Source organism: Melanaphis sacchari, unplaced genomic scaffold, assembly GCF_002803265.2.
Source record: "Melanaphis sacchari strain LSU unplaced genomic scaffold, SCAv2.0 Contig28_pilon_pilon, whole genome shotgun sequence".
In the NCBI taxonomy this organism is placed as follows: domain Eukaryota; kingdom Metazoa; phylum Arthropoda; class Insecta; order Hemiptera; family Aphididae; genus Melanaphis; species Melanaphis sacchari.
Window position 1 is genome coordinate 1,722,064 of NW_020271162.1, and position 20,024 is coordinate 1,742,087.

At 27.2% G+C, this 20,024-nt stretch overlaps 1 protein-coding gene across 3 annotated transcripts; it reads right to left on the minus strand.

Moving 5' to 3' along the window:
- Positions 1–1,586: 1,586 nt before the first annotated feature.
- LOC112595586 (mucin-2-like) lies at positions 1,587–18,252 on the minus strand. Of its 3 annotated transcripts, none has more exons than XM_025340848.1 (9): positions 18,172–18,252; positions 17,458–17,782; positions 3,794–6,749; positions 3,378–3,708; positions 3,241–3,311; positions 2,707–2,966; positions 2,484–2,617; positions 2,071–2,403; positions 1,587–1,978 (listed from the first exon to the last, which is right to left on the minus strand). In XM_025340848.1, the coding sequence occupies exons 2-9, from the start codon at positions 17,561–17,563 to the stop codon at positions 1,697–1,699; spliced, it is 4,473 nt and encodes a 1,490-aa protein (XP_025196633.1). In that variant the 5' UTR covers positions 17,564–17,782; positions 18,172–18,252; the 3' UTR covers positions 1,587–1,696. The 3 variants fall into 3 exon arrangements, with proteins under 3 accessions (XP_025196633.1, XP_025196631.1, XP_025196632.1); XM_025340846.1 differs by having other exon boundaries at positions 17,872–18,245; XM_025340847.1 differs by having other exon boundaries at positions 17,866–18,245.
- Positions 18,253–20,024: the final 1,772 nt, after the last annotated feature.

Genomic DNA, 20,024 nt, shown 5'->3' on the forward strand with positions numbered 1-20,024 from the left:
TTCAAATATTTTTAAAATCAGAAATTACTCTAATATGACAAATATAGTTTGAAAAATGAATAAATTTTACTCGGGTTTTCTTTAATGTATACAATGTATAAAAATAAAATATTTATTACGACAAATATAAAAATATTAAATTACCAAATATATACGTAAATACATTTTACGGTTTTCATACTTCTTCGTAACTTTGTACTTCTGTTCACAATACTAAAATAGAATTTGTCAAACAGGGAACTATTAATATTTAATATTGGGAGCTTATACAGATTTTATTACCCTTATATCGTTGAAAATTGATAAATATTTCTGGAATCAGGTACAATTTTATAACTTTAAATAACATCAAAATTATTTTAATATATACATATAATATATTATAATAACAATAATTAGTTAACAGAAGATATCATAAAAATTTAAAATAATAATAAATCCATAGAAGTGCTATACTTGGAAAAAAATTTACACATTTTAAAATATTATTGGTGTCAACACGGTAATTTCTATCAATGATACATTTTCTATTATCAACACGAAATTTTAACATCACCGTGCTTAGTTTTGATCAATAATATTTTAAGTTAAGTAATTTATTTTTAATAATTAAAAAATTAGTATGAAATAAACGTCTAAAAAATAGAATGATGACTTAAGTAATCATTTAAAAAATGTCTTTTTTAATATGAGTACGAGATATATTATTTTTTGATATAGATGAAAATTATTAAAAATGTAAAAGTTGTAGTAGTATTTTTGAACTAAATATAACTCGGGTCAATTGGAAACTGAGAATTGTTTCTAATGTTATTTATATAAACTTAAAGTGTTTTTATTATATTTATTAATTATTTTTAATTTGAACTTAAACTTAAAATATTTTCATAACAAATGGTCATAGAAGACTGATTTTAGTAACGAATTTGGTTTTACTCTAATTAAATTTATAAATAAGAAATAAAATACTAATCAAATCGCATGTCTGATTTTATTATATTTGTATAATTATACACTAGTTACCTAGTTAATTTAGCAGCTATTTAAAAATGAAATAAAATTAGACAAGTAAATTTGAACAGTACTTTAATACTTATTTATATATTTAAAGTTAGACCAAACTTTTTTCACTAAAATTAGTTCTAAGGCTATTTGTAATGAAAATATACTAAGATAAAGTTAAAACTTAGCCCAAGTATGACACTTCTACAAAGTCAGAAACTTATAATAATCGATACTTTATATTCGTAAAAAATATATAAATAAAAAATAAAAATATATAGTGTAAAAATAAAATACTTAAATTCATAAGGTAATTTTTTTCAAAAAAAATATACATATTATAATAAAGTAAAATGAAAAAATCTAAAGAGGTATAAAAAGTAAGTATAAAATCACATAATATTTCGTTCGAATAGTTTTGTCATACAATTGAATTTACTTTCAGTAGTTGTTTGACTAGAGTTATACGTTGTATATAATGATTAAATTATGATTCACTTCGAAGAGATAGTACTTATAATTTTAATATCTATAAATTATTTTAAATAAAATAATAAAAAAATAAAATAAAAAATTGAATGAGCGAGTATTGTTATATACAAAGTAATACTTTTAATTTATTACTGGAAATTCTTAACACGCATCAATTTAAATGGCAACTGAAAATTACGTTTTAAAAACAAATAAAAATGTATTAAAAATCAGTGTCGTAGTCTGGGTGATACTGCTGAGGTGGTTTCCTCGGTCCAGTCGTGTAAGAAGCATTGGGATAATGATGATGCGATCGTGGATTTGCAACAGACGTGGCTTCTCGGTGGTAATGTCGTCTTTCAGCTCCGTAACCACTTGGATCTGTGCCGTAACCATAACCACCACCGCTAGTATAATATCCAGTTTGAACTGGTGTTAATGCCTGAGGGGATAACGCTGTTGATCGCCAACTATCATAATGGCCTCCATGCTGTGTGTCTCGGTGCTGTAATTAATTCATTATCGTAAAAAGGATATTTAAAACAAATTATAACTATAAACTAAATTGTAGATATTTTCTTAATAACAAACTCAAACCTTTTTCCCCACAATATTCGACGGAACTTTGACTTTTTCGTGTTCATGGTCGGACCAAACCGCATCCATGTCGTACAAACGATCCACGTCTTCTAAATCGTCTTCATCTAACATCATCATATCATCATCAATCGCATAATTATCGTAACCATATGAACTAATGTTATAGTTGGAAGTTGAATGAGATGGTGGATGATGCATCATATGACGACTTCCAGTAGTTGGGCCATTTTTACCCGTGCCATATATATGTTGATTTTGGTCATCGGACATCATAGATGCTTGCAGGGTCGGTGGAGGTATTTTTTTATTGTTTTTATTACGACTTACGAGCTATAAAATATAATGAAATAATATTAAAACGTTGTTAATTTACCAAAAACACAATACTTTATGAATATGTATGTATATACCACTGTTATGCCAAATATTAATACGAAAAGTAATGAAGCAAGGCCAATAACCATGACAGCTACAGCCCATTGTGGTAACCACGCATCATCAGATCCAGCGGTTGCTGTCACACTTCTAGTAGGTTTAGGCAATACTGATAAGAAAAAAGTTTAATATTAGTTACTTATAATATAATAGGTATATTTAAAATTCATTATATTAAATTAATAAAATGTTCTTTACCTATAAAGTCTGTACGTGCTGGGTCAACAGTAAACCTTCCTAATTTTAAGTAAAGACCTTCATAATCACCACCATTTCCATTTTGTAATGGTTGTGCGGAAGATCCTAGATTTCCTTCTTTTTGTAATGTTTCATGAAATAGACGTCGAATATCAGCAGTACTGACTGTACGTCCAAGTTGATTAAGTTGCACGAAGAAATCAACAAGAACTCCAGCATTTTTATCAGGTTTTCCATTACTGATTCCATTATTTTCAGGACTAATATACAAATTTAAATTATAAGTTAAAATAACTGAACATTCTTATATTTGGCAAATGATAATAAGTTATCAATGATGATAAATGATAGTACACCAAATATTATAAACTATGATATTATTATACAAACTATCCTCGAGAAGAAAAATTAATATTTTATTACTTTAGTATTAATATCTATTCATTTATATGTTTAGTTTATATTTATATTTCAATAATTACTACCTAACAAATTTTTAAAAATTTTATATTTGAATATAATTTATACACATACCTGAATGAATCGATGGTTATTGTCTTATACCATTTGCTTAATGCCGGTGATTTGCTGTATACTTTATCTAGCTATATAATTAGTTAACAAATTTAAATTATTTATATTATAATAATAGTATATAAATATATACTTACTTGAGTTTCAATTTCGTTTGCTAGTAACCTCCATTCTGCAGTATTGTGGTCTAATAACTCAGGTACCCATTTTTCTGTTCCAGAACCAACTATTCGCACAGTACCGACAAGTTCACACACTGAGTCATTTTCAGAACACTGGCCAGGGGTAGTAGTTGGTGGTGGTTTCATAGTAGTTGTAGTAGTCGTTGTAGTAGTTGTAGTGCTAGTAGTTGGCTCTAAAGTAGATGTCATAGCAGCTAATTCAGATGCTTTTGATTGCTGTAACAATTTTTCAATAGATAATGGCGTTGTTGATGGAGTAGACCAGCCAGTGAACTCAGTTACAACCCTGAAAATGTAATTAATTTTTATATACTCAAGTTCGTATGATAATAAAAAATAACATTAAATACTTGAATAGAAATAACAATTACCTAACTGGCCATCCCTTTTGAATAGTAGGAGCTATAGTTACTGCACCTTGCATTTTTTTATTAGAAGGCAATGGCTTCCTGGTTCCAGAGCTATTTGTGCCTTTTCCACTATTAGGAAAAACTATTCCTGATGTACTACTAGCCATCGTTGTTGTTGTAGTAGTTAACGGAACGTCAGTCGTTGGTATAGCAGTTATTGTAATCGATTCTTGTTCTTTATTTTTATTAGTAGTTTCACCATTTTCAGTAGGTAATTTGAATCCTGGTGGTAATAGAGAAGGTGACAAGATTTCAACAGGTTTAATAGCATCTTCTAATTTAAATCCTGGTGGTAACAGCGAAGCTAATGCTGATGAGTCATCTACAAATTTAATATTCAAACCTGATAATTTTGATTTTGCTGTAATTGTACTTGGTGTAGTATTAGTATAAATACTACTATTATTACTTTTTGCTTGAGAACTACTAATGTTATTAGTAACTGGTAAAGGTGTTTCAGTTGTAGTCGTGGTTGTAATCGTCTTAGATTTATATGCTGGAGGTGGTTTTGGATTAAATCCAGCTGGAAGTAATCCACTAGTTAATAAATCATCAAATTTAACAGAATCTATTAATCTATTTTTCTTTCCAGCTTGAATTGAAGGTTTTACTGTACTAGTTGTAGTAATAGAAGCAACAGTTGTAGTTCTCTGTTTATTAGGTACAAATTTTCGAACAAACGTTGTTTCTTTATCGGAGTCATCCGATTCTTCTTCTTTTTCTTCTTCATCTTTATCCTCGTCCTCGTCTTCTTCTTTTTCAGATTTTGTAGTAGTACTGGGAGCACTGGTAGTACTAAAAGATGTGGTAGTAATGGGAGAACTTGAAGTAATAGTGGTACTTGTAGTAGTAGTTGTGGGGATCATTGTACTTGTTAAAGTCTTGGTTGATTTTTCAGTGATTGGAGTTGTAAATGATGATATAATCACATCATTTCGTTTATCATCATTGTTACCACTACTCTGCATATCAGTCAAAATACGACTTCCATTATTTGTATTAGAAGAGCTACCATACAATATACCATTTGAAAGTTCCGATTGAACTCTATCTAATTTATCGATGATACTTTCTACTGTTGTTGTGCTAGTAGTTGTTATTATAGGTTTATTATTGAACCTGTGCTTCGTTGTAGGAGTAGTTGCTGTAGACGTTGTTAACTCTTGCACAGAATGATTCTTATTTGTTCCACCTCCCGTAATTGAAGATGATGATGAAACTGATCTACTGGTTTGTACACTTGCTACTACAACCCAACCTTCAGTAGTTGTTATTGAATTATTATTATTTTTCTGATTTATTGTCACTATGGATGGTTGATTTTCTAATGGAATTTTTGTTTGTTTCTTATTTGATGGTAGCTCAGTTGTTGTAAAAGCTGTTGTTGTATGTTCTATATCTTCGTATTCTTCATATTCGTCTACTATTTCACGTTCTGTAGTAGTTGTGGGAGCTGATGTACTAGTACTTGTTATTGATGGTTTTCTGGTGTTTATGCTTTGAATTATTGCTGGGTTATTTACAATTTTTTTCATTCGTTGTTGTTGTGGATTTGCAGTTGTTAGAGAATTAATTTTTGGTCTTAGAGCAGTTCTCAACGTAGTAATTGGAACTGTAGGTGGTTGTGATGTTGTTGTAGACTTTCGTGGTTGGAATTGACGTTTTTCTTCCACAGTTTGTTCTTCTTCGTCTTCTTCTTCCTGTTCATAATCTAAAGTATTCATTGTAGTAGTGGTTGTAGGAAACAAGGACGATTTTCTACTTCTTACAGTAGTTGTTTGTTGTCTATTAACTGTTCCAAATAATGCTGAAGGTTGCTGGGACGCAGATCGTATAGTCGTAGAAGAAGATTCTAAAATAGATAATGGACTAAGTGTAGTAGGCCGTCGATTTATCACCGATCCTGAAACTACTGCAGGTTGATTTCTATTTCTAAAAGCATTTGGCCCAGGTTGTGGCCTATGTGTAGTAATTATTGGTTGAGACCACGATGGTCGATCATCATTCTCATCATGTATTACTGTAAATCCAATAGCGGCTGGTTCTTGTTGTTCTTCTAGGTTAATAATTGAAGATGGCTCTGGTGTAGTTATGGGTCTTCGCTTAGCCTGTTGCGGTTGACCGCGTCCACGTTTTGGTGGTTGGTTTTGTCTTTGATTAGTTAATTCTACAGTATCGTCTTTTGTATTTATCCCATCTACTGAGTCACCATTGCTTACTGCCACTGATTCTGAATCGGCCGTTGTAGGATTCCACCATCTAATGGATCCTGTAGGTGAAGGATTTCTGGGTATCACTCCGTTAGTTTGAGATAAAGGACGGCGAGAAGTATCACTATTAAAGCCTTCTTGACTTGATTGTTTTAATATTAACGAGGATTGTGCATTTGTATGTTCATCAAAATTATCTGTAGAATCTGGTTGTTCTGTTCGTTGTTGTTGTTGTTGTCTTTGCTGTATACCCGATCGAAATCGTTGTTGAGAATTACTTGGAAAAAAACTAAACTGCTGTTGTGTTAATGGTTGTTGTTGTTGTTGTTGTGGTGGTGGTGATAATGTTGGTGAACGCTGTGGCGCTTGTTGAAAGAAGGATGGTGGTGAAACAGAATCAACGAAACTTAAAGAACCTGGGTTTCGAAGTGGTTGAAACTGTGTTTGCTGTCCGTTTAAAATAAATGGTTGAACATTTGGTGGCCGTGAAAACGGTCCAGAATTTGTAAATGTTCCTGGTGGAAGCTGTTGTTGAGATGAAAAAAAACTAGATGAACTAGGATTAGATAGTGGTAAAGGATCTGCAGAAGATAGTTTACGTTGAGGTAAAATCAATTCAGCACTATTTGCATCTTCTTGAAATTGTACTCGAGGTAAAGCAAAATTTCCATTATTTGATGAAGGCAAAAAGAATCTCTGCTGTTGACCTATAATCAAACATACAATATAAATATACATTATTTATGTCGATAGAATATGTTATGATAATGTATTTACTAAACAATAGCACATAACAATAGAAAAAACGTAATTGACATTTTAAGTATACGTATACAAAACATATTGGTCAGTTATTATAAAATTATAGGTCACATTTTAACATTTTACTTAAACTTATTAAAGAATATTATTTCAAAAGAATATATAAACTGGTAAAACGCACGTATATTTTTTTAATGGCGGCACATAGAGAGAGTCGTGATGGAATTTCACTTGCAGGTGAAAATAATCACATCATATATTCCAGTAGTGTTTATACAGTATACTTAAAAAATTATATGTAATAATGATAAGTTTCCCTCGCTATAAATTATACACTATAGATGATGATAGTTAATTAGTGCTTATTAAATATAAGAATGATACATATTGTACAATTTATTTTAATTATTTTACAAAATAACAATTATAATGATATATTTGATATACATTAAAGTACACTTTTATCATATGATTAAGTAAACCAAAATAAAAATAAAAATCGAAATCAATGTAGTATTTTTATTTTTATTTTATTTAACTTAAAAAAAAAAAATAAGTTTATCATTTACAAATATTTACTACAAAATACGTTCCTAATGCATTCTATAGTTTTTATTAACCAAAATTATACATCATAATTATTTTCATTTATTCTGCTTATTTAATATTTACAATTTTTAAATTTAAATAGTAAACATACTTTACAGTATACATTATACTTATATACAAAATTGAAAATACAAGTATATTATATTTTTTAAGATAGAATTTTAAATGCATAAATAACCTAAGTAGTGGTATAAAATATGCAGTGTTTGTATAAATTAAAACCTGACATGAAAACTTATTGAAACCAGTAAGTTATTCGCATTAATACATAACTTAGAATACTTAGATTAATTATTCAGTTAATAGCGAAAATAAATAAGAAGTTACATGTTAGAAAGGTTCTATACTATTAACTGCATTATTGAAATATTTATTATGACTTGGTCATGAAACTCTACCTAATAAAACATATTATCAAATTAAATATTTATTTATATTAAAATATATTGTAATTTATGCTAAGAAACTTGAATAGTTTTAAAATAATTTAAATGCTGTTTTTTTTTTAATTATATGATTTAAATACGAGTTTTTATTATTTTAAAATCAATAATTAAAATCATATTGAATAATTTGTATTGTAAAATATTATTTATATCACAAATATGTATTTGTTATTTACGAATACCTATGTATAATTTTTTTTAATAGTCATAAAAATAACTGTTTATATTCCAAGACTATTTTATTAAATATCAGTGTTAATTATTTAAATATGATATGTATTTAAATTTAAGACTTATAATATATTTTAATGTTATTTGTGATAGTTTTATAATATTCTAGTTTAGATAAAATTTGTTTTGTAAAATTGTGAAATTAATTAGAAACATATTGCATATTTTTTATGTTTTATAAAAAATGGTTAAAATGACACAAAACTATTTTAAGCAATTTTAACAAATATTTGCATATTTTCTTTAAGAACTCTTCTTTCTAAGTTTTCTCTCTGTAATTTCACTGTACAATTTATAGCATGAAGCGTTTATAGTAATTTTAATTGGTTAATAATCGTTTGTTTGATATTTCTAGTACGCATAGTCCGTAAGTAAATTAAAACTAACAAAAGCTTATACGTTAGTACAATAAAGTAATCTAAGAAAATGTAGTAATTATATACTTGAGTAAATAATAGATAATTAAAAAATTGTATTATTGAACAAAATTAACGAAATATTTTCTAAATTAGATAGTTAACATTTAAAACTATTTATTACATTACATTTATAGAATTATGAGAAAAATTAGTCTTAATACAAGTACAAATTAATAGAAATATTACTACTAATAAACAACATATTCATTTAAAAAATTCCTTATGCTTTTCAATATGTAAGTACGTACTAACAAATATATATATTTATAAATTTAAATATTAATACATATTTATGTAATGTATAAAATATTAATGATAATACGTATCATTTCTATTTTACACAAGTACTAAAAAAGTTATTTAAAAATTAAGGATAACAAATTTAAAATGAGTGACCAGTTGTTTCAAAATATTCACACATAATTCAATTGTTATCAAAAATATTAAATACCAAAATTATACCTATTATATTACTTAAAAGTGCTTACCAATAATTAATAGAATATAGTTTTAAAAAACCTCTTCTTTATCCGATAAGAAAAAGTAATTAAAAAAAATTCAATTTCTACCATTTCATATTGTTTAAAAATATCTTCATTTTTTTTTTCTTTCACAATATCATGATAATTTGTATTGTGCGTGATTTTTTTAAATACTTATTACCTTACAAACTATATTGTATTATTATTATATAATAATAAAAGTAATACATTAGTATTTTTAAGTTAAATATTATTATAAAACTTAATTTATAAGTTGATGACATATTGTGTTAATCTTTAATGGTAATTTCACGCCAATTATTTACTGTTGGTGTTTTCATAATGTAAGTTTTCTGTGATAACGGATCTAAATTTCACAAGCTAATTCACTTTTATGTGTAGAAAGCTGAACATGATTCTACTCATCAAACAAAATTCCAAAATAATTTTAATAATACGTATTAAAAGTAAAAACATTTTAAAATTTAAATAAACTTATCAAAATAAATAATAAGATTAAATGTAAGAATAAACAGTATTAATTATTGTACCTATATTTCGTCATTATTTCATTACTCCTATAGAATACTTTAAATAACATTGTCTAACGATATATTTTTACTCAAAAATTAAAATAAATATTGAAATAAAAAAACAATCCGTTTTTAAAATACGCAATTAAAATTATTAGAATACGATAAAAATTACCATGATATTAATTTGTGGTTTTAATAACATTTGAGTAGTAATAACAACTAAAAACATAATAATATAGACAATAAACTATAAATAGTAAGTATCTAAAAATAAATAGAACTATAATAGATTTTTAATTAACGATAAAAATTTATTTTTGTATTTCAGAGTGAAATATGAAAATAATATGTTTTGACATTGTTGTAATATTTTAACTCTTATTTATTAACATTATAAACATTTTTTAATACTTAATTATATTTAATTCCAAGTTATTATTGATATAGTTACCAAAAATATACATATATATTATGTATTAAAATAGGTAACTATATTTTTTTATATTATAGATCAGTGGTCTCAAATATACGGCCCGCGGGCCACAAGTGGCCCGCGAACCCCTTCTATGTGGCCCGCAATAAAAATACATTTTGAAGAAAAATATGAAAACAGTGCAGCTCAAAAATAAAAATTATCAAATATTCAAGCTATTTTTAAATTTTAATTATAATTTTTTTTTAAGTTAACGATCATTATATTTTTTCAATGATAATTTTGTAGTAATAAAAAGTAAAAAAATGGATTTTGTATGTATTTTTGCCTTCATTTTGTCTTTAGTTTCTAGTGTATAAGTATAAAAGTGACACTTAAAATTTGGCCCGCGAATTTTTTTTGAAAAAATATATAGCCCGTAGGTAATTTGAGTTTGAGATCACTGTTATAGATGTATATTATATAGTTACTTTTATAAAATAAATTAAGAAATTTGAATGAAATATAATAATAATGATAATAATCGTTATTATTGTTGTTATTATAGTTGCCCTATATTATTATTTATTAAATACCAAGTGAAAGTGCGATAAACGAAGGTTACTGCATCACCACAAACAAATTTTAACAACAACGGTACAACTATTATTATAATACGTTATACGCATGCTAGTTAAAATAAAATTGTAATGCATAATATTAATACATACGTTTTATTCATATAGATTTTATATTATATCAAACTTAACAATTGTTAAAAATATAAAATACCGTTTAGTTTTAATAGATATAAATTTCGAGATAGCACGAGTGTTCATAATAGAAAAATGTATCCCCTCGAGACATTTTATAATATCTTATAACAACAGAAAAACGCAAGACGAAAACGATAATAATGGAGGATGATTGTATATTGATTTCAAATGGACTGATTGAATAAAAATCTAAATCGATTTTCAGAATAACCACATGCTGGCGTGGAATAGATAGATATAGTTGATGTTATGATAGGATAATATTCCGACCACCCAAAGACGATTACAAAAAAATAAAAAAATCAACGATTTTAATTATTACAATCGCGGAGCAATTAAAACAGCTCGCTGGTCACAGCCGGAATTAATTGTTCTTGCCTCTGTCTCGGTTTATTATGAATTATTATATTGTATTACAATATCAACTCTGCTGTAGTATTACATGAATTAACGGCAACCAGAATCCCTTAATGTGAAATTCTAATAACAATAATAATTAATACTTTTAACGGTTTAATGTTTCAGCGTAGACACATGTTTTTGACCTTTTTTTTAGTAACAATGTTATTCATACACACACATGTCTATTATAAACAATATATAATACAATATAAAATGCATTATTATCCATATTAGATAATGGAAGAAATAATAAAATAATTTTAGGTTACTTAGAATTTATCTTTAATCAAATTTCCATTATTTTTTTAATATTGATAATAAATTAAAAATACAACGAATAAACTGCATAAATAATTAAACGTTATGTTGTATGTTACAATTATTTAAAAAGGAAGTTGTTGTATTTCACAACAGTTATAACTACTTGTGAGCTTAGTTAGTTCTTATAGTAGCCAAGGCTGTTTAGTTACTAAAGATAATTACTTAATATTTAAATTGTATTAATACTATTACTGTAAACCGGTATTAATATAGTATTAAACATTATTTAGGTATTATGGATTATTGAGATTATTCTATAAATTAATAAGTTCCACATTACCGTGGCATTATGTGTTTTATATTTTTTGAGTATATAATAATCTGAATTTATATATTATATCTCAATGAAGTCAAATTAAAGTTGCTAATTATTGCACTTAAAGTCTTGCAAAAATTAAAAACTACTTATTTTATAAATCATCAATTTTTAAATTTATTACATAGACGATGAAATGTAGTGTTACAAAATCATCTCAATTCAACTTTACATAATATTATAACTCTTGTTTTTTGAAAAGAACATTTTCCATTCTTTCCATTTTAAAATGTTATCTTACTATGTATAATTGAAATAAATATAGATAGCAATATATACATACATAGGAAAACATAAAAGCACCAACAGCTTTATACCTACCTTTAAGTTTATCAACACTGAATTTAACTTATTAAATTAATTTAATATACTATAGGCACAAGGATTGATTCAACTAACAGTTATAAACTAAAGTATGATACATTTTGACATTTTAACAAAAATAATTTGTACATTTCATCAACATCTACTGTTTTCTATTTAATCTAACCACTTGTGTCAATTATACCGGATTGTTATAGCGATCGCCAATCTATAATTTAATTTGCGATCAGATCTAAGAAATAACAAAGAAACCTGTTTTTCATCTTTTCATATAACATAATATTATAATTTTAAAATGCATTGAAAAACGCTATTATATATATTATCAATTTGTTATTAAATCGTAAAATATGCGTCTTCTGTTTGGAAAAAAAAATAATTAGAATAAAAAATATATTCCCTATACATAATAAATGGAATAACTCAATAGTATAGATAACTACTCCCAGCCCGCATCATATACATGATAAACACATTTTAATTCAGCAAAAAATGATGAAAGAAAAATAATTATTAAATTAATACTGTTTTTTTTTTTTATATAAAGGTAAGAAACTTTTTTGTATTTAAATAATAGGTATTTAAATAAAAATGTACACATTTTTTGTGATTGTTTTCGGAGCGTAAGAAATAATACAATTTCACTTTATTACAAGTTATAAGGTATAACATAACCAACATAGTACTAAGTCATTCAATCAAATAAAATGTTCAAGAATCTTTTACAATATTTTAAGAAATCAACGTTTCTACAATGGTGTGTCATCGCTATTATAATAGTTTTAGTGTCTCTAAACTGCACATTAACCTGTAAAGGCATTCTTAACGGCGGCGGCGGACCAATTTACAATCATAGGTATAATTATAAATAGACTAAATATACTTAAATCGATAGTCATTTAGGCCTGGAGATATTCGAAGAACACATTATAGCATTTCCTTCATTAATTTTTAATGTTGTACTGTACGCAGTGCCATTAACCGGATGAATGATGGTGGTGACTCCAGGCGCGATTAAATAATGACGTTTACTTTTAAAATCATTTTTTTTTTTAACTTTATCTACACAACATGCCAAAATACATTGCCAATGGCCGATATAGCTATAAGTAAAAACAGAATACCCTCGGCTGGTCCTTGTTAGGTAAGTCGAAGCATGACGAAACGCGTGTTGTATTTTTTTCCCCGATTTTATTTAGAGTTTTCCGCCATCGACGTTGTTTCCTATGTACGTATAACATCACCATTGTCGGCATAATGCTACATATAGAAATATAAGTATTAGGTAAATTTTGTTGAAATATGTCACGACAAAATATGTCCATCAATGTATATTGCGCAATTTATCTGCCGTTTGTACGCGCAATGTTCCTGCTTTTTGTGTCAAATATGTATTATTTTTGTGCAAATATTATATTATGTGGCGGGGGTGTGAATGCTACCTGTGTATACATGCCGTATATTTATTATTACACAACAATCTGTTCGAAATTGCGCAATGGATCTATTATAGTGGGATTACTGGTCTAAAAAAGTAACAGATACGGTTAAACATAACGAACTTTTATGAGATAATCTATGACACATCGTATTATTAATGTCTCAAACGTTCCCAATAGAACATTACCCTCGACCAGTGTTGTAATAGGTATAGATATGAAATGATACATAAAAAAATAAATAATATTACCTACATTTTAATTTATTGATGTAAATACATAAAAAGTATATGTTTTTCTTTGTATTATGAAAACATCACGAATAATATTAAAATAAAGTATAACCTAATTTCATGGTTACTTTTTCTTTTAATTATTAAATTCAGTTGAATAAAACGTAAGTAGTTACCTATTAATGAAGAAACTTTGTTTTCGATTAACATTGATTTTATCATTACAATGTTAACAAATTTATAAAATATGCGTAAATCTCATCTATAATGTGTTCAAAAAAATTTAAAGAAATAATAATAATTATTCGCGTCATGTGCAATTACCTTGTTGTTACTTGTTAATATTACTATTACATACTATTACAACACATACCTAGGTACTGAAACAATGATATTAAATTAGGCTTGGATTTTATAATAAATACTTTTTGACGGGGAGTATAATAAAAAGATAATTCATATTTATAAATTAATTTCGCATCATTCTAATTGTAATGAAGTAAATATGATTTTTCTTTTCTTTCTAAATATTTCCCCTAAATTGAACTTGTTCGCTAATTTTTGCATCATTTTTAAAATAATTTTCACAAAAATGTAATATGTTTCTTTAATTGTATTTTATTAACCATATTACCTACATATTATTGCTAGAAATAAACACAATTTTAGTGTTAAGTCGTCGAAATTATTTAATTTTTTGTCGAAATAATGTAATCAATGTAACCTATTAATTGATTTGTAAATGGAATAATTATCGAAGTACAGATTATTGTAATTGAAATTTAACGTGTCCGTTTTTAATTTTAAAATAGCAAATAAAAATATTTTTTTTTATCAAGCTTAAAATATTAAATACCTAAGTGTCTTTTAATTTTTTTAGCAATTATAATTTATAATAAATACTTTTTTAACGATTTATTTAGATATAAAAATCGAGTTCTAATAATAAGCATTCACAGTCGAATTAAATATACTGAGTGAATTATAATTATATATAGTTAGGTACTGGAACGATCGAGAAGCTAGTTCGCGATGACTAATGCAATAGGTATACTTGCAGAACATGTTAGTTTAAGTTTTTAAATATTTTTAAACGCATCGAATGTAAATAGTAATAATATAATAACTGTTCGGTTAGCCACTCGGCGCCACACGTCTTATACTGTCGCGCAATAATACCATCAAAACATAATAATAATATTATTCATATGGTGTTAGCCCGTATTGTAATGTGTCTAAGACTGGTTGTTTCCTGAATTCTGAAATTCCATTACCACGGACTACGGTCCACGGCCTCGTGAGGCACCTCCACCGTTACTATCGCGCAATGCCGTCGGTATTTTGTGCGAGGGCGGCCGTCGTAACAAAGTGAAAGTAAAAGTATATTGTAAATCGCATTCGATATAAAATCATGGCAACGTCGTAACACACATACATCTTGGCTATATCATACACCTGCAGTTTGCTATAGAGGAATGTATATAGGTACTATATATGCTTAAGACGGCTTGGCAACCTGGTGGTGTATAGTTGTATAGATATACTATTCTTAAAGTCGTTGCCGTCACGAACCAAGGACACCCATCGCATACATGATACATATTATAGCTGTGGGGCGATACCCATTTCATAATTAGTCGAAAATCGTTATTTATTTATTTATTATTATTTTTCTTATTTTTTTTTTTTTTTTTTACATACGAGATGATATTATTTTATGTACTGTAAAATTTGATACAATAAATGTATATCGCATTATAAATTATAATCCATTACATACCTACGTAAGACTCACCATCATTATTATATTACATTTATCGTTATTATGTACAAAATAGCACTTAAGATGAATATTATTAAGTTTAGGTACCACATAATTTAGTGTATAGCGAACAATTATTACTTGATGAATAGTTAAGAACTTAATTGACATACCTGCAGCAGCAATACACATAGGCGTGTGCACAATGCACAGATAAATAACGTTTGCCCATTATTATTATTATTTTTTTTTTTTTTTTGTATTCTATCTTTTCAGTTTTCCTACACATGAGTACATAGGTTAGTGAATAGAAATTTAAGAACATTGTTACTACTTCTATAAAAATGAATAACAAATATAATACTATAAATAGAAAATAAATCGTTTATGGATAAACTACTAGGAAAATCGGAAAATATTTACTCTGTTCGAAAATCTTGAATTAATATGGAATATAGATAAAAAGTTTGTTGATTCTATCGTCAAAAGTTTGTTTGATATCGTATATAACATGAAATCCAACGACTCAGGGCTCGTATGGCAAATCCCGGTGAAAATTTTGATTTATTTTGTGGTAAAACTTACACTACATACTCTATTCTGTTTAATGTTTTATTAAAATTGTTATCCTTAAATATTCACACAAACATATTATAATTATAAACAATTAGAACAAAACTCCATATTTACTGATAAAATATAAATGTACACATCAATTAATATTTTATTATCGATCACTTATTAGGTACTAATATTATTCGTTCACAATTTAATTAAAAAACAAAAATCAAAATATTTTTTTCTTTAACTTATCAGACACAAAAAATATTATGTTATTTTAATTTTATATCTTTAAAATCCAACGTGTTTACTACTTTTTTTCTAAGTCGATTGTAGCCAGATCAGTCATTTTTTTTTAAGAAATTTTTTTTTTTTTTTGAGTAGTTTTTAATTATAAGAAAAGTTTCTTTCAGTAAATACAGAGATTACTGATATTGTTAGTACGATTAAAAGAGAAACTTCGATGTCAAAAAATGTACCAAGCATTGTCTTTAAGAAAGTTAGTGCTTGTACTATATTAGAATCTTTTTTAATTGCATTTCGAAATACTTATAACTCTTCAAATAATTTAGAAGCAACTATATCACTAGAATTACCATCAATTAAATAGTTCTGCAAATCCAAGCAGTTTTCATCGAGGTTTATTACCTATTACTCAAAGTTCACCAATATGGTACAAAACGCCAAATTTGTCATTATAGATTTTAAACTCCATAAATCTTAGTTATAGACTATAATATTATTATGTAAAATAAGATAGACAGCAGCCTCGGCCAGGGATACAATTACAAATGATAAATGACACGCATATATACGATTGTTATTTACACTGAAACATGACTAAATAATACATATCTAAAAAATTATTTTTCCAGTTATTTGTTATCAATAGGTATACATTCTTGACGTACTTCTAACATCTAAGCACGAGTACCTAGACCCCCCCCCCCCCCCACTATTACACCGGTTCTGTAATGACTATAGTATAAGAAAACGCTGTTAACTTACTTGTATTTATGTATTTAATTTAAGAAATAAATAAAAAATTTAGTGGTAATTAGAAGTATACTTACATAAGATACAAATTATCTAGGTACTATTGATAATAATTTTAATTCAATAAAGATAATTCATTGATATTATCTAAATTGTTTTAATGATGCTTTCTAATTTTGTATCATTATTTACTTCAGTAAAAAATGTGGCCGGTTTAAATATAAGACCCATTAAATAATATTAAAACTTTCATATAAATTGTTAAAATAACTGACCAAAGACTACCATAAACACAATATTAATATACCTATCTTATATGTAGCTAGAGAAAATAGATATTTTGTAATTATTTTAAAAATATACATGTGGTAAACAGAAGTACACGTACCTTGTGCTGTTGTTGTTCCCACAAAAGCCAATAAAGTAGCAGAGAAAATGATGACCAATGCCGACATTGTAAAACTGTGTTCTGGATACATAACGTTTTGTTTCATACTTTTAAACAAAACTTAGAGTACGTCATGCAATAAATATTATACACAGGTGTTTTCCTCGATTCCGATGATGAATCCAGTACATTTTATAGTGCAGATTATTTCGTCATAAACTTGCGGTGGCGGTGACACCATCTGTGTTTTTATGTGGCGTTTGCTTGTCGGCGAACATTGTGAACTTATGTGTCAGCGACAATGACCTTACGGAACTCTTGACCACTAGTGATATTAATAATACTGATAGTACGATCAATTCAAATAATAATTTACAAACAAAACAGAAAAAAAAACTATAAGCTCACACTAACACTTGTGACGATATACGGTGACTTTTATATTAAATAAGAGAGAACAGAGACAAAATATCGATTATTATTATGATGTTTTCTTACGGTTGATGTTTTTAGTGTACAGTAAAGTGATTATTTCTTGATCGGTAAAGTATTTTTGATTGTACTCACAAGACACACTAATGGTTATATTACAAAAACAATAAATTCACACACGTTACATTCAAATCATGTGCAGAAAATATAACGGATAACGTAAAGGTAAGTGTTACTGTTCTAGAGAAAGCGCGAATATTATTGAACAAAATAATTATTTACCGTCGTCAGGTGTACACTAAAAAAACTTCTTTGGATCGCCATACGCTGGTTAAGACTGCAGAGTCAATGTCTGTACGGTGTAATGGTCGAGCGCCGCGGCGGTGGAAGTGGCGGTGGCTGAGGTAGTACCGGCGGCGGTGACGGTGGTGGTGGCCGTCGAGGCCGAAGCGTTGTGTAACAGCGTCGCACGCCTTCGCTATCGTCGTTCGGTCGCCGACATCGAGAAACGAAAAGAGAAGGAGCATTCAGGTATCTGCTGTTGGTATAATAATGTGAAAATTTTATATCAATATTATTATTATTATTATTATTATTATTATTATTACTATTACTACTGAGTATTGCTATATTACTATTATTATTGTCATTATTATAATGTGCCCGAATAAAATACAATGATGAAAGATTAAAATTTATATAGAAAAGGCTGCAGCAGTGGCGATGACAGCAGTGGGTCTCGGTTGAACCGATGTTACTAACCTTTATTACAACTATAATATTATAGATACGCGACAGAAACTGCAGTGACTCGAGTATTATAATGATATATGAAAGACTGTAAAGCACACGATATGTGTAATTGTATCTTGAGTAGATACCTGTGCGTACGAATACAGCGACGACGACGACAATGACGAGAAGATTTTCTGCAGCTCGGGGAAGGAGAAGGACTTAATATTTATGGTCACTACACGTAGTTAACATTATAAAAATAGAGAAGTGGTAATACAATATTATTCAGATGTATATATTATGACGTGTACCACCCAACTGTATTATTTTATTATATAAGATTACACATTATTATTAATATATACGAAAAACAAATCCATTCCAGCAAAATCTTATTACCAAATGTCAGACAACATTATTGCCGTACGAGTTGATATAAGTACATATTATAGATATATAATGAGCAGACATATTTAATTATATATATAATGTGTAAACACCAAACGCGTTGAATTTTCTTTCTTATATATGTAGCCGCATTTATTTTCTATTTGTTTTAATATTAACACATTTTCATTCACTATATTTAACTATTTTTTTATAAAAGAAAATGTTAAAACCTTTTAAATATATAAACCTAAATTGATATAAACTTTTGAAAGCCCTCGCCAACATATAATATAATACTTAAAGTTCTCAAGTTTTATCATAGAGAAAACATTTTGTTTCTATGACCATTCAGTCAAGCATTATGAACTACTATAGTCTATAGGTGTACTATCTGGAGTACCATTTGAATCGTAATTGTGCTTTCACATTATATTTTGATCATACGGCTTCGGCTCTTGTAAGTTTTAAGTACCTACAACAAGGAGGTATTTTATTAAACAATAAAAGATGACTTAAACCAAAATTAAAGACAGTAAAAATTATAAAATATCATCTAAGTATTTTATTATAAATAGAATGAATAAACCGAAAATGTTAAATGAATACTTTTAATTTTTTTCCTCAATAATAGTTAACGTTTAACTCTATTTTAATGATAAAATGTATAAGCTATACAAGTGGAAACTTATTTTGTAAATACATTAAAATTTGCTGTCAAATTCACTTTAATATATACAATAAATTGTTCATGTTTAAAGCATTGTACATATCGATAATAATTTAATTACTATTATTAAAAAATTCACTTAACCAAAAAAAAAACGGATGCATTTGATTTTAGATATACTCGAACGCATACAAATAATGTACGTATTTTAAATTTCGCATTAAGATTACATTTTTACAAAGAACACAATAATGATGAGTGTACCCTGTTCTAAAAAAATAATGTATTTTAACTATTTTTAATATTAATAGACTATTTTCTAAATTTGTTCTATCAATACATT